The following is a 12,299-nucleotide window of genomic DNA, read 5'->3' on the forward strand; positions in this document are numbered from 1 at the left end:
CCTTGGAGGTAGGAGGTAGTGAGCCTGGCCCAAGGTGGGTTCTGGGGTTAGCAGTGCTCTGTGCACATCTCTGATCAGCTGGGGATGGAGAGGGAGTCAGACTAGGAAGCCAAGCAAGATCCTCCAGCACAGAGGAACAGGGCAGTGTGGCTCTGTGTGCTCAGGCCAGATGCCCTGTGGGATGAGTGCTCTTCTCCAGGAGCAGAGGCTGGAGGTGGGTAGCAAACTTTGTGTCCTCACAGGCTGTGGGATGGGGTTTGGACAGCTCTGTGAGTGCTGGGCTGGCATTTGGGTGGCAGGTGGGACCAGCTGTGGGTCTTGGCACCGAGGTATTGTACACTTAGTAGTGTGGGGAGGGAGGAGTTGGGAGTTGAGGGCTTGGGGTGCAAGGCTGAGCTTTCTACTCTAGAAGCTGCCCTGAGGCCCAGCCACTGGAGCTAAGAAGGGCTTTTTAATATTATTCTTATATACACATTGAATTTTTCCTTTTACCTGGCTCTGGGAGCATCCTTGTAGGAGTGAGGAGCTGTCCCTACTGCTCCAGCTTCTTCCCAAGCTCAGGTTTGGTGCCTCAACAGAGCAGCTCCCCCAGCTTCAGAGCTAAGCCAGAGCCTTCCTGCTCTCCCCAGGAGCTGGGTGCTGGGTGGGAGGCAGGGAGAGGGCTCCCAGTCAGTGTACAAGCACCATTGTTTTGACACAGAGGCATATGGCAGCGTCAGGAACAGCAAAAAGAAACCCCTCAGCAGCTGCTGCCAAGGCAGAAAGCTGGCACAGCCAGCCAGGCCTGCAAAATGCCTGCAGATTGCCTGCTCCATCAGCACCATCCTGCTGGAGCTGCCTCTGGGAGTGCTGCTGTGCCTCAGGGCTGACCAAAGGGGAGGTCTGAGCCTGGCCAAGGTGCTTGGACCACACACACACAATCATGGAACCACAGAATCACAGAGGGCCAGGCTGCAAGAGACCCCAAGGATCATCTGGTCCTTCCTTCCTTTCTAGGTGATGGTGTAGATGGAATGAGCTGGCCCAGCACCCTGCCAAGCTGAGTCTGACCAATGTGTGGGAATCCACTGCTTCCCCTGGGAGCTGATTCCAACGTCCAGCTGTTCTTCTTGGGGAACATTTTCTTCTGGATTCCAGCTAGAATCTCCCCAGCAGCAACTTGTACCCATTGCCCCTTGTCTTTTGGATGGGATTCCCTGTGCAAAGGGAGTCTCCATCCTCCTGGTAGCCACCCTTTGTGTCCTGGACCGTGGTGGTAAGTTCTGCCCTAAGCCTTCTCAAGGCTGAACAAACCCAGTTCTCAGCCTTTCCTCATAGGGCAGGGGCTGTCAGTCCTCTGAGCATTCATAGGATCATGGAAGAGTGGGGGTTGGAAAGGACCTCTGCAGATTGAGTCCAACCCCTCTGCTCAAGCAGGATTGCCCAGGGCAGGTCACACAGGAATGTGTCCAGATGGGTCTTGAAAGGCTCCAGATAAGGAGACTCCACAACCTCTCTGGGCAGCCTGCTCACAGTAAGCAGAGAGAAGGAATGGCCTGAAATTGTGCCAGGGCAGGGTTAGGTTGGAGATGAGGAAAAATGTCTTTGCTGCAAGAGTGGTCAGGCACTGGAACAGGCTGCCCAGGGAGGTGGTGGAGTCCCCATCCCTGGAGGTGTTCAAGAAATGTGTGGCTATGGGACCTGTTTTGATGGCCATGGGACCTGGTTTGATGGCCACAGTGGTGTTGGGTTGATGGCTGGACTGGATGATCTTAGAGAGCTTTCCCAACCTTAATCATTCTATGATTTTGCTCCTCCAGCTTGAGAGGAGAAGTGCAGACTACTTCTAGCTCCTCATCTCCAGGGGCTCTGCACCCCAAAACTCAGCTCTTTGTGTGCAGCACAGAGTGGGGCTGGGGTGTGCCAGTGTGTCCTGTGGAGGCAGGAACAGGCTCTTAACTTTGTCTTTCCTTCTGTGCCTCAGCAGAGCAAACACTGCCTTGTCTAAATTTGCACAAGCCTTGGCAAGGAAAAAAAAACAAACAACAACAACAACAAAAAGGTCCATTTGTGGCCTTTCTGCAAGAGCAGCAGCCTGGGCTCTGCTGCTTCCATCCCCCTTGCAGCAGCAATCGAGGTGTTTGAGTTATAGTGAAACTTATTTCATCCTACAGCTCCTGCAGCTCTGACAGATGTACAGACGTCTGAGCCAATCATGCAGCAAACAGATTCTCCTCTTTTTTTGGAGGAGGGGAGGGAAGGGAGGCCCAGTTCCTCCCAGCTTTGACAGTGTGTAAGCTGGGAGCAGCCCCATGTTTCTACAAACAAGAATAAAGGACCCTTAGCAACATCTGTCTGAGCTGGCAGCTCCAGCCTGGGCATCCGGTTGGAGCCCTGCTAGGTAGGAATGTGGCACCCACAGAGCAGCTGCCTCCATCCCATGATATTAATGAGGTGCAGGCACTGCAAGCTGTGGGTTGTGTGGTTGGAGTTGCTGGGTAGGGGAGAAGGGCTGTGGCAGACCCAAGCTGGGTGGGGGTGCTGAGCTGCTGGGTGGAGGGCAGGAAGGCTCTGCAGAGAGGGCTGGGCAGGCTGGGTGGATGGGCTGAGGCCAAGGGCATGAGGTTCAATGAGCTTTGGGGCTGTTCAGTCTGGAGAGGAGGAGGCTGAGAGGGGATCTGATCAATGCTTATAAATAGCTGAAGGGTGGCAGGCAAGAAGAAGGAGCCAGGCTCTATTCAGTGGGGTCCTCTGATGGGACAAGGGACAATGGGCACAAACTGGAACCCAGGAGGTTCCACCTCAGCATGAGGAGAAATTTCTTTGGTGTGAGGGTGCTGGAGCCTTGGAGCAGGCTGCTCCTTTTCTGGGGATTTTCAAGACCCATCTGGATGTGTTGCTGTGTGACCTGCCCTAAGTGATCCTGCTTTAGCAGGGCTATGGACTTGATCTCAAAAATCTCCTCTGGCCCCTACCATTCTGTAATTCTGTGATTCAGAGTTCAAGGGCCAGGTGCTGCTCTTGGGCCACAACAACCCCATGAGTGCTTCAGAGAGAGTAGCTGGAGCTGCTCAGCAGAGAAGGATCTGGGGGTGTTGGTTGACAGCAGCTGAACATAAGCCAGCAGTGTGGCCAAGAAGGCCACCAGCACCCTGGCCTGGAGCAGGAATAGTGTGGCCAGGAGCTCTAGGCATGGGATTGTGCCCTGTACTGGGCACACTTCTAATACTGGGTTCAGTTTTGGGCTCCTCACTCCAAGAAGGACACTGAGGGGCTGGAGCAGGTCCAGAGAAGGGCAACAAAGCTGGGGAAGGGTCTGGAGAAACAGGGCTGGTGAGGAGCAGCTGAGGGAACTGGGGTTGTGAAGCCTGGAGAAAAGGAGGCTGAGGGCAGAGCTTCTGGCTCTCTCCAGCTCCCTGAAAGGAGATTGGAGCCAGGTGGGGGTTGGTCTCTTCTCACATACAAGCAACAGGGCAAGAGGGGGCAGCTTCAAGTCATGCCAAGGGAGGTTCAGGTTGGCTTTTATGTCCCCCAAGTGGGATTTCTTCCCTACAACAGCTGGCAAAAGACAAAACACTCAATCCACCCCCCAGCTGATTGATCTCCCATTCATGAAGAATTTATATCCCAAAGAATTTTACTCAATTAAACTTGAACAGCCTCTTGATTTTTCTGAGGTTCCACAGTGATCACTGAGACAAAGCTCTCATCAAAAGTGGATGAGAAAATGTCTGCTGGGACACTGCAGTTGATAGGACAGCCCCAAACCCAAGAGCATTTGTCACTGGGATGTGTGAGAGGCTCAGGCTTGGAAAATTACTCTGTGAAAAATAGGCTTTAACAAAAGGCATGAAATATCTGCTTATGGAAAAAAAAAAAAGGAAGGGTGAAAAATGAGGCAGCAGCTGCTCCTAGTGCTGGGCATTCCTCCCTCTGCCCCCATGCTGACTAAAAAGTGACCACCAAAGCCAGGGGCTCTTCTGGGAGCGAGTTTAGGGTTGTCTCTACTTAAAGGTTGGGGTTTTGTTAAAGGTTTACTTGAGGAGAGCTGCCTGAGAGGGGATCTGATCAATGCTCAGCAAGAGCTAAAGGAGATGTGGGCAGCAAGAGGATGGGACCAGGCTCTTCCCAGTGGTGCCCAGTGACAGGAAAAGGGGCAGTGGGCACAAACTGGAACCCAAGAGATTCCATCTGGACAGGAGAAACTTTTTGGGTGTAAGGGTGCTGGAACTCTGCAGCAGGCTGCCCAGAGAGGTTGTGGAGTCTCGTCCTCTGCAGAGGTTCCAAACCCACCTGGACACTGGGATGTCTTCCACACTGTAGGACACACTCTGGACTACGCTGCTGTGGGCTCTGTAACAGACATTCCCAAGCTCTGGACCCAGGGGGCCCTTCCAAGCCCTGCCATTCTGTGATTCTGTGGTCAATAATGTGAGACATGGAGCCCTTTGGATGCCATCATCTCTCTCCCAACTCCAGCTGTGAGCTGAGGAGGCACCAGGCCCCTGCTGCTCATCACAACCCCTTCATCTGCAAACTTAGTCACCTTAGTGGTTCCCAGCAGACAGATACTCAAACTAAACAAGGGCTTTACTCCTCAGCTGGTACCTGCAGCCAGAGGGTGATGCTGTGACCAAACCCAGGGGGGCCTGACTGGCAGCTCCATGAGGAGTTAACCCAACTGTCTCAACAGAGCTTAGAATCCCTCTCCTGCACATGACCTGCAGGATCCAGCCCAGGATCCTCCTTCAGTCCCTCTTCCCCCAGGAGCCCTGCTGCTGGCAGAGGAGCAGTGGACTGTCAGCAGAGAGACATTCTTCACAGGCATGAGGAGAGGCAGCCAGAGCCAAAAGAATTCTTGGTGTGTCCCTGTAAACCTGCACAGCTCAGCTTCAGCCAGGGCTGATGGATTGAAAGTAACTCAGAAAAGCAAAGCACCCTGGGCTTAGTGTTCAGTGTGACAGTGAAGGGCACCTGGCAGAAGGAAATCACTTTTATTCTTCAGGAAATCACTTTTATTCTTCAGGAAATCACTTTTATTCTTCAGAGCTTTGGACACAGCTCCTGAACCTCTGCACAGCTGCTGTTCTGTGTGAGCACTCTGACTGACAAAGAGAACCTGATGGGTTTCTCCTCTTCACTCCTCTAAAGTCCTGTCAGAGCCTTCCCCACAGCACCTGCCACTGCCCAGGGAAGTGAAGACATCCCTAGAAATCAGTTCTTTGAGGTCTCCTGCCCCAACTCCAAGCCACAGCAAACAAAAACAGAGTCACAGAATGGTGGAGGTTGGAAGGGACCTCTGGAGATGGAGTCCAGCCCCCTGCCACAGCAGGTTCACCTAGAGCAAGTTGCATAGGATGGCCTCCAGGAAGGTTCTGAATGTCTCCAGAGAGGGAGACACTCTCTGGGCAGCTCTGATGCCATCACTGCAGGGATATCTGGACAAGGCCCAGAGGACAGAACAGCTCTGGTCCACACAGGACTTGGTGAACAAGGCCCCAGTTGAAGCAGGAAGTTCTCAGCAGCTCCCATTTCCAATCCAGGCTCATTCTCCTTCCCTTCCTTGGTGAGAGAAAGCAGTCTGCTTGATTTAGCTTCCCATGAGCAAGGACACAAACATTCCAGCTCCCAGTTATGGGTCAGGCTTTATATAGATCTTCTCTTCCTTCCCTTCCCTCATGGCAGCGTAGCGTGCCAACACGAAGAGGTAGTCACTCAGCCTGGGGACAAAGGAAAAGCAGTGAAGCAGTGAGACCACTTCTGACTTCAGCTGTGTTTGCATCCAGCAATGCTCAGCTCCTCAGCAAAGCACATCTGCTTCCAGCACAAGAATGCTGGGTGCGGGAAGGCAAAGAGGGACCACAGGAGGAGCACGTTCCAGAATGGCTTCCACTGCTCCCTCAGCACTGCAGCAGTGTCTGCAGACACACAGGCCCTGCAGGGATGCTTTTGAGCAAGCTGCTGGGTGAAACTTCACAGATCTTATGCATTCACAGAGTTGGTTGGGGTGGAAAAGACCTTTAAGATCAGCAAGTCCAACCACGCTCTAAGTTTACCAAGTCTAGTCCTAAACCATGTCCCTCAGCACCACAACTCTGTGGCTTTTAAACACCTCCAGGGATGGGGATTCCACCACCTCCCTGGGCAGCCTCTTGCAGTGTTTGAGAACCCTTTCAGTGAAGAAGTTTCTTCTAATGCCCAACCTAAACCTCCCCTGGTGCAACTTAAGGCCATTTCCCCTCATCCTATCACTAGTTACTGGGGAGACCAACCTAGCTCCAACCTCCTTTCAGGGAGCTGTAGAGAGCCAGAAGGTCTCCCCTCAGCCTCCTCTTCTCCAGAACTTATCTTGTCCTAGAAGGGAAGGCTCTTGAGAGCTAAAACCCCAGAGTCTGATCCCAAGACTAAGGGCACAGCACTTCAGCATACAGAGTAAGGGGTTGGGATTCTGTTTTCTTTTACCTGTTTAAGTATTTGGCCACGTTTGGATCTGCTTCCCCTGCTTGAACCAAAGGGACCACACTAGGAAAAGAAGAGGAAAGTTGTAGTGCATTTAACTTTCTAGCTCTGAATGCACAAAGGATTTGCTGGAGCACCAACCTGCACCCCCAAGCTCCCCTGGAAGCCCCACTGAACACTGAGAACACTTCACTTCCCCAGGGGAATCTATCTGTGGTGGTTTTAAGTGAGGCAACTGAGCTTTGTAACTCCCCTGGAGGAGAGGACTCCAGCTCCACTCCTCTCCTGACTGGGTACCACTGAGCAAGGGCAGCAGTTTGCAGGATCACTGTCCTTGTCTGCAGGTAAACAGGGACCCTTCTTTTGTGGAGGAGACAGAGCTGGTGTACAACCCTCCTTCCAGCTTGTTTTTGACCAGAAACCACTGACTGTGATGTTAGTTGTTTGGAGATCACACTGCTCTAGTGCATCCTGTCAGAGGAGCAATCCTCCCAGCAGAGCAGATCCACCAAGCCACCTTCCTGCATACCAGCAACTTCAGCAAAGCACCTCCAGCAACCCAGGAGTGCTGATGAGCAGGTTCAGGAAGTGATTTACATAAGGAGCAGACAGGACTCTTCTCTCCTATGGATCTTACCAGGGGAGGTTTTGTCTCTGACAGGTAAGTGGGACAAGGTGGGTGTAGGCAGGAACATCTTGAAGCTTCCCTGATCTCACATCTGCCAGTGCTGCTGTGTTTGCCAGCCTCCAAAACACAGTTAGCAAACCAGAGAGGAGCTGAACACTCAGCAGAAAGCTGCCTGCTCTTCTTGAAGTGCTCAGCTGACCCAGTGGAGGGGAGGGGAGCAGACCTGCCTTTTGCTGGCTGCACTGCTGGAATTCGACTAATCCAAACAGAGAAGCTCCAGCTGAGCACAACCACAGCCACAGCTGACTGCTCTGTCTGTGAGGGTTTGCTCTCTTTGTAGTGTTCTGGTCACCTTTTCTCCCCTTGCTGTGACCCTCCAGCCCCACACTCACCACCTCTCGGCTCGGCGGCAGACGGCTCGGCACAGGTGGAGGGCGGCGCTGCTTCTACCTCCCGACTGCAACAGCAGAGAAAGAGCTCAGCAGCCTCTGTGAGCCACACACAGAGCCAGCCAGCCAGCCAGCTCCTCCTGCAGCCACACCACAGCTGGGCACACCTCACACACACCTGCAGCTGAACCCTGGGGGAGGGCTGAGCAGCTGGGAGGAGATGGCTGAATGCTGCGGGATGTGGGAATTTAACTCGGCCAGGTCCTTCTGGCTGCTTTCCTTCTGGTGTTGGTGCAAGTAATGGCCTCAGAGAGTCACAGATGGTAGGGGGTGGAAGGGACCTCTGGAGATCAGCCAGCCCAACCCCCTGCCCAGGCAGGGGGCACCTAGAGAAGGTCCCACAGGAACATATCCCGGTGGGTTTGGAATGTCTCCAGAGATGGAAGCTCTACCACCTCTCTGGGCAGCCTGCTCCAGGGCTCTCTCACCCTTCATTCAGGAAGTTCCTCCTCATCTTTGTAAGCAACTTCTTATGTTCCAGTTTGTGCCTGCTAGCCCTTGTCCTGTCACTGGACACCAGTGGACAAAGCCTGGTGCCCTCCTCCTGACACCCAGCCTTGAAGTATTGATCAGCATTGATGAGATCCCCCTCAGGCTGCTCTTCTCCAGACTAAAAAGCCCCAATGCTCTCAGTCTCTCCTCCTCACAGAGATGTTCCAGTCCCCTCAGCATCTCTGTAGCCCTTGGTTGTACCCTCTCCACCAAGTCCCTGTTCTTCATTTCTGGGGAGCCCAAAACTGGACACACCACCAGGACAGAGCAGAGGGGAGGAGAACCTCCCAGGACCTGCTGGCCACACTCTTCTTGATGCACCCCAGGATGCCATTGGCCTTCTTGGCCACAAGGGCACATTGCTGCTCACAAGATGTCCTGACCCAGCACGTGGCAGAGCGTTTGCACCCTAACAAACAAGCCTCCTGCAGGTGGTGAGAGGCACAGGCAGGACCTACCGGCAAGATGAAAGCTCTGAGAGGAGGAAGCTGCTCTGAGTAGCTGTCAATCCACTGCTCCAGCTCCAGAATGGGCTTCTCACTGAAGGATGTTCTTCCTAGAGGGAAAAGAATCAGCTAAAAGAGATGCAGAAGGCACTCAGCCTACAGACAGAGCTCTGCTTTGATATATTCATGGCCTCAAGCTACACCAGGGGAGGTGTAGGTGTAGATGGATCTTAGGAAAGATTTTTTTGCTGCAAGAGTAGTCAGGCATTGGAGCAGGCTGCCCAGGGAGGTGGTGGAGTCCCCATCCCTGGAGGTGTTCAAGATATGAGCAAATGTCAGGGCATGGTTTAGTGGTCATGGAGGTGTTAGATAGAGAAGGTTGGACCTGATGTCTTAGAGGTCTTTTCCAACCTAAATGATTCTGTGATTCTAAGAAAAGCATCCCAAAAGCTCCCTCCAGCTGGAGCAGGCTGGCTGCTCATTCAGCACCTGTGGCTCAGTGGCAGTGCTGGGGCAGCACTTAAGGGTCACAGAAACCTTGTGGGACTATGTATGACTTCATTCAGCACCCAGACACAGAGAGCAGCCCTTGGGCAGAGAGAAGAGCATCCCCAGCAGCAGTCTAGGGTAGGATGGCTGTGTTCAAACTGTTATCCCAGGAAATTAGAGCAGCCTTCCAGCACCTGAAGGGGCTACAGGGGAGCTGGGGAGGGACTTTTTATGAGTGATAGGACAAGGTGGGATGGCTTTGAGCTGGAAGAGGGCAGATTTAGACTGGAGATTAGGAAGAAGTTCTTTCCAGTGAGGGTAGGGAGACACTGAACAGCTTGCCCAGGGTGGCTGTGGACACCCCCCCGCCGTGGAGGTGTTCAAGGCCAGGTTGGATCATGCCTTGAGCAACCTGGGCTAGTGGAAGGTGCCCTGCCCATGTCTGGGGGTTGGAACTAGATGCTCTTGAAGATCTTTTCCAACCCAAACCACCTTGTGATTCTGTGAAACACTGGGGGGGCTTACTCAGGTGAGCCTCCCTGGCTGAGGAGAGCGGCGTGGCAATGTTGGAGCCCACATCCTGCAGCATACACTGGACCTAGATGTGGCAATCAGGAGACACACACACACACAAAAAAGTGCTTTCATTAAGCAGCCTTTGATGCTCCAGCACAAGTGCAGCAAGCTCTGGGAGGTGACAGCTGGTTGTGCTGATTAAAGAAGTTCCGACCCCTTGCTGTTCGTCATTCCCAGCCTGCTGGCAGGGGGGGATCAGATAAGTGCTCCCTAATTGCTTTATGAGAAGCCAGCTTAGTGCCTGTCCCTGTTTTCACTGGCACATGAAACCACCCTGGCTGACTTAGCAGAAAGCAGGCTGGGGGAACTGCTCACATCAGCTGTGTCAGGACACCAAACCAGCCACCTCTGGAAGAGGAGCAGTGACAAACGGCTGCCAGGCAGCCCTGGCTTGGTGGCACAGCTGCTTCCAAGAGGAACATCTTACCACAGGCTGGTAAAGCTTTGTGTGAAGAGAAGGATCCAGGGAGACCTTCTGGTGACCTTTCAGTGCTTAAAGGGGCTGAGCAGAAAGCTGGGGACAGACTTTTGAGCAGGGCCTGTTGTGACAGGACAAGGGGTGATGGTTTGAAACTAAGAGGGAGATTGAGACTGGAGAGAAGGAAGAAATGTTTGACACTGAGGGTGGTGAGAGCCTGGCCCAGGTTGCCCAGAGAGGTGGGAGATGCCCCATCCCTGGACCCATTGCAGGTTGTTTGGGGCTCTGAGCAACCTGTTCTAGTTGCAGATGTAGTGGGGTTGGACTATATGACCTTGAAAGTTCCCTTCCAACCCAAACCAGTTTGTGAATCTCTAATTATCTCCTTCTGCATTCTTGTGCAGAGGGAAGCTGATCAGGAAAGCTCACAGAGGGCCACAGCAGGAACCTGCCTCCCATGGTCATGCCCATGTGGTTGCCTTGACCCAGTTTCAAATCCAAGGCTAGGTGACAACTAGAATTTTGTCCCTAACCCTGTACAGCAACAGGTCTGACGAAATTCAGATGTGTTGCTCTGCCCCTAACTAACCAATTGTTCTACCAGTTTCCTTCTTGGTTAAAGAAATTTGTATCAGTGTCCCTGAATCCCAGCATGTTGAGGTTGGAAGGGAGCTCTGGAGATCATCCAGTCCAACCCCCCTGCTCAAGCAGAGTCATCCACAGCAGCTTGCCCAGGATCACAGCATCCAGGTGGCTTTGGAATCTCTGCAGAAAAGACTCCACAACCTCTGTGGGCAGCCTGCTCCAGGGCTCCAGCAGCCTCATATGAAAGAATTTTTGCCTCCTGTTCAGAGGGAACCTTCTGGGTTCCAGTTTGTGCCCACTGCCCCTTGTCCTGTCCCTGGGCACCACTGAAGAGAGTCTGGCCCCAGCCTCTTGTTCCCCACCCTTTAGAAACTGCTGAGCATTGTGAAGATTTATTAGAGAGTAATCAAGGGTCAGAGTCTTAAGTAGTCATTTACTTTAATACTAAATTTGTTAAGTCCTTGTGTGTCAGTGGGAGCAATGTTAAAGGGTTTAGGAACATCTTTCAACAACACAGATGAAGTGACTGCACCAGCTGAGGATTATCAATACTCACTTTGTGAAGTTGTTCAATGAACTCATGGCCCTTTTCACTGCTAAATTCACCAGCCAGCCTAGGTTAAAAAGCAAACAAACAAAACTCAAAACCAGATTTAGCTGGAAAGTAAAACATTACTATCATTGTCTGTAAGTGTTCCATATGAGAAACAACAATTCTGGACACTCCTATCTAGCTGTCAATGCCACCCTCCAGGGAAGTTTAATACAAACACTGAAATAATTTTGGTTGGAAGAGACCTTTCAGATCATCCAGTCCAACCAGTAACCCAGCACTGCCATGTCACTGCTAAACCATGGCCCTTGGCACATCTTCATGGCTCTGAAACCCCTCCAGGGATGGGGACTCCACCACTGCCCTGGGCAGCCTGGGCTAGACCTTGACAATCCTTTTATGGAATAAATTGTTCCTCATGTCCAACCTAAACCTTCCCTGGGGCAACTTGAGGCTATTTCCTTTTGTCCTATTGCTTGTTACTTGGGATTTGGCCCAAAATATATCCCCTTCTCTCCTGCTGGGTGCTGGGGCTGGGGGAACTTCTTAAAGTTAGAGGATGCCCTGCAGACTGCCACAGCAAGGGGTTGGGATGGTGTCTCAAGGCCTTTGTACATGTGGAGGGCCTGGGTTTGGCCTGCCCTGGGCCAGAGCTCTTAGGTGAGCCCGGCCACCGCGGCAGGACACACTGGGCCTCCACAGTCCCTCTCTGCCCGACACTGGGAGCGGGTCCTGGGGCAGGGGGGTTACCCGATGGCCGAGCTCAGTTCATCCGTGGCTCCCAGGGCTTCGAAGATCCGGTCACCCTTTGGTCTCCGCTCCCCGGTGAAGGTGCTGGAGAAGCCTTTGGAGAAGGTCCGGGGATGCGCTCAGAGGCCGGGCCTGGCCTAGAGAGGCCGCGGGGATCGGCCCCGGCCCTGCCGATGTGTGTGCCCCCGATATCCCCGGTCACTACCTTTGTCTCCCGTCTTCGTGTAGATTTTCGGGGTCCGCTCGCTGCGGGGGCCGCGCTCGGAGGGGCCGCTGTCAGGGCTATGGAGGAACAGGCCGTGAGAGGGGACAGCGGGCCCGGACCTTTCCCTCCCGGACCCCGCACTCACCTGCCCGCCCCGCTGCACTGCCGCCGTCCCGCCGCTCCCCGCAGGCCTCGGCTCGCCGCTGCCGCCACCCGCCACAGCATCATCCCTCCCGGCCACCGTAGTCACTGGCTCTCGCCTCTTGACCC

At 53.4% G+C, this 12,299-nt stretch overlaps 1 protein-coding gene across 1 annotated transcript; it reads right to left on the reverse strand.

Moving 5' to 3' along the window:
* Nucleotides 1-4,979: 4,979 nt before the first annotated feature.
* MMAB (metabolism of cobalamin associated B) lies at nt 4,980-12,257 on the reverse strand. The gene is made up of 9 exons (XM_054392926.1): nt 12,175-12,257; nt 12,030-12,106; nt 11,825-11,918; nt 11,078-11,135; nt 9,468-9,540; nt 8,466-8,563; nt 7,459-7,523; nt 6,442-6,501; nt 4,980-5,699 (listed from the first exon to the last, which is right to left on the reverse strand). Exons 1-9 carry the CDS (start codon nt 12,255-12,257, stop codon nt 5,612-5,614), a joined length of 696 nt encoding a protein of 231 aa, XP_054248901.1. The 3' UTR covers nt 4,980-5,611.
* Nucleotides 12,258-12,299: the final 42 nt, after the last annotated feature.

Source organism: Indicator indicator, chromosome 26 (genome assembly GCF_027791375.1).
Source record: "Indicator indicator isolate 239-I01 chromosome 26, UM_Iind_1.1, whole genome shotgun sequence".
NCBI lineage: Eukaryota > Metazoa > Chordata > Aves > Piciformes > Indicatoridae > Indicator > Indicator indicator.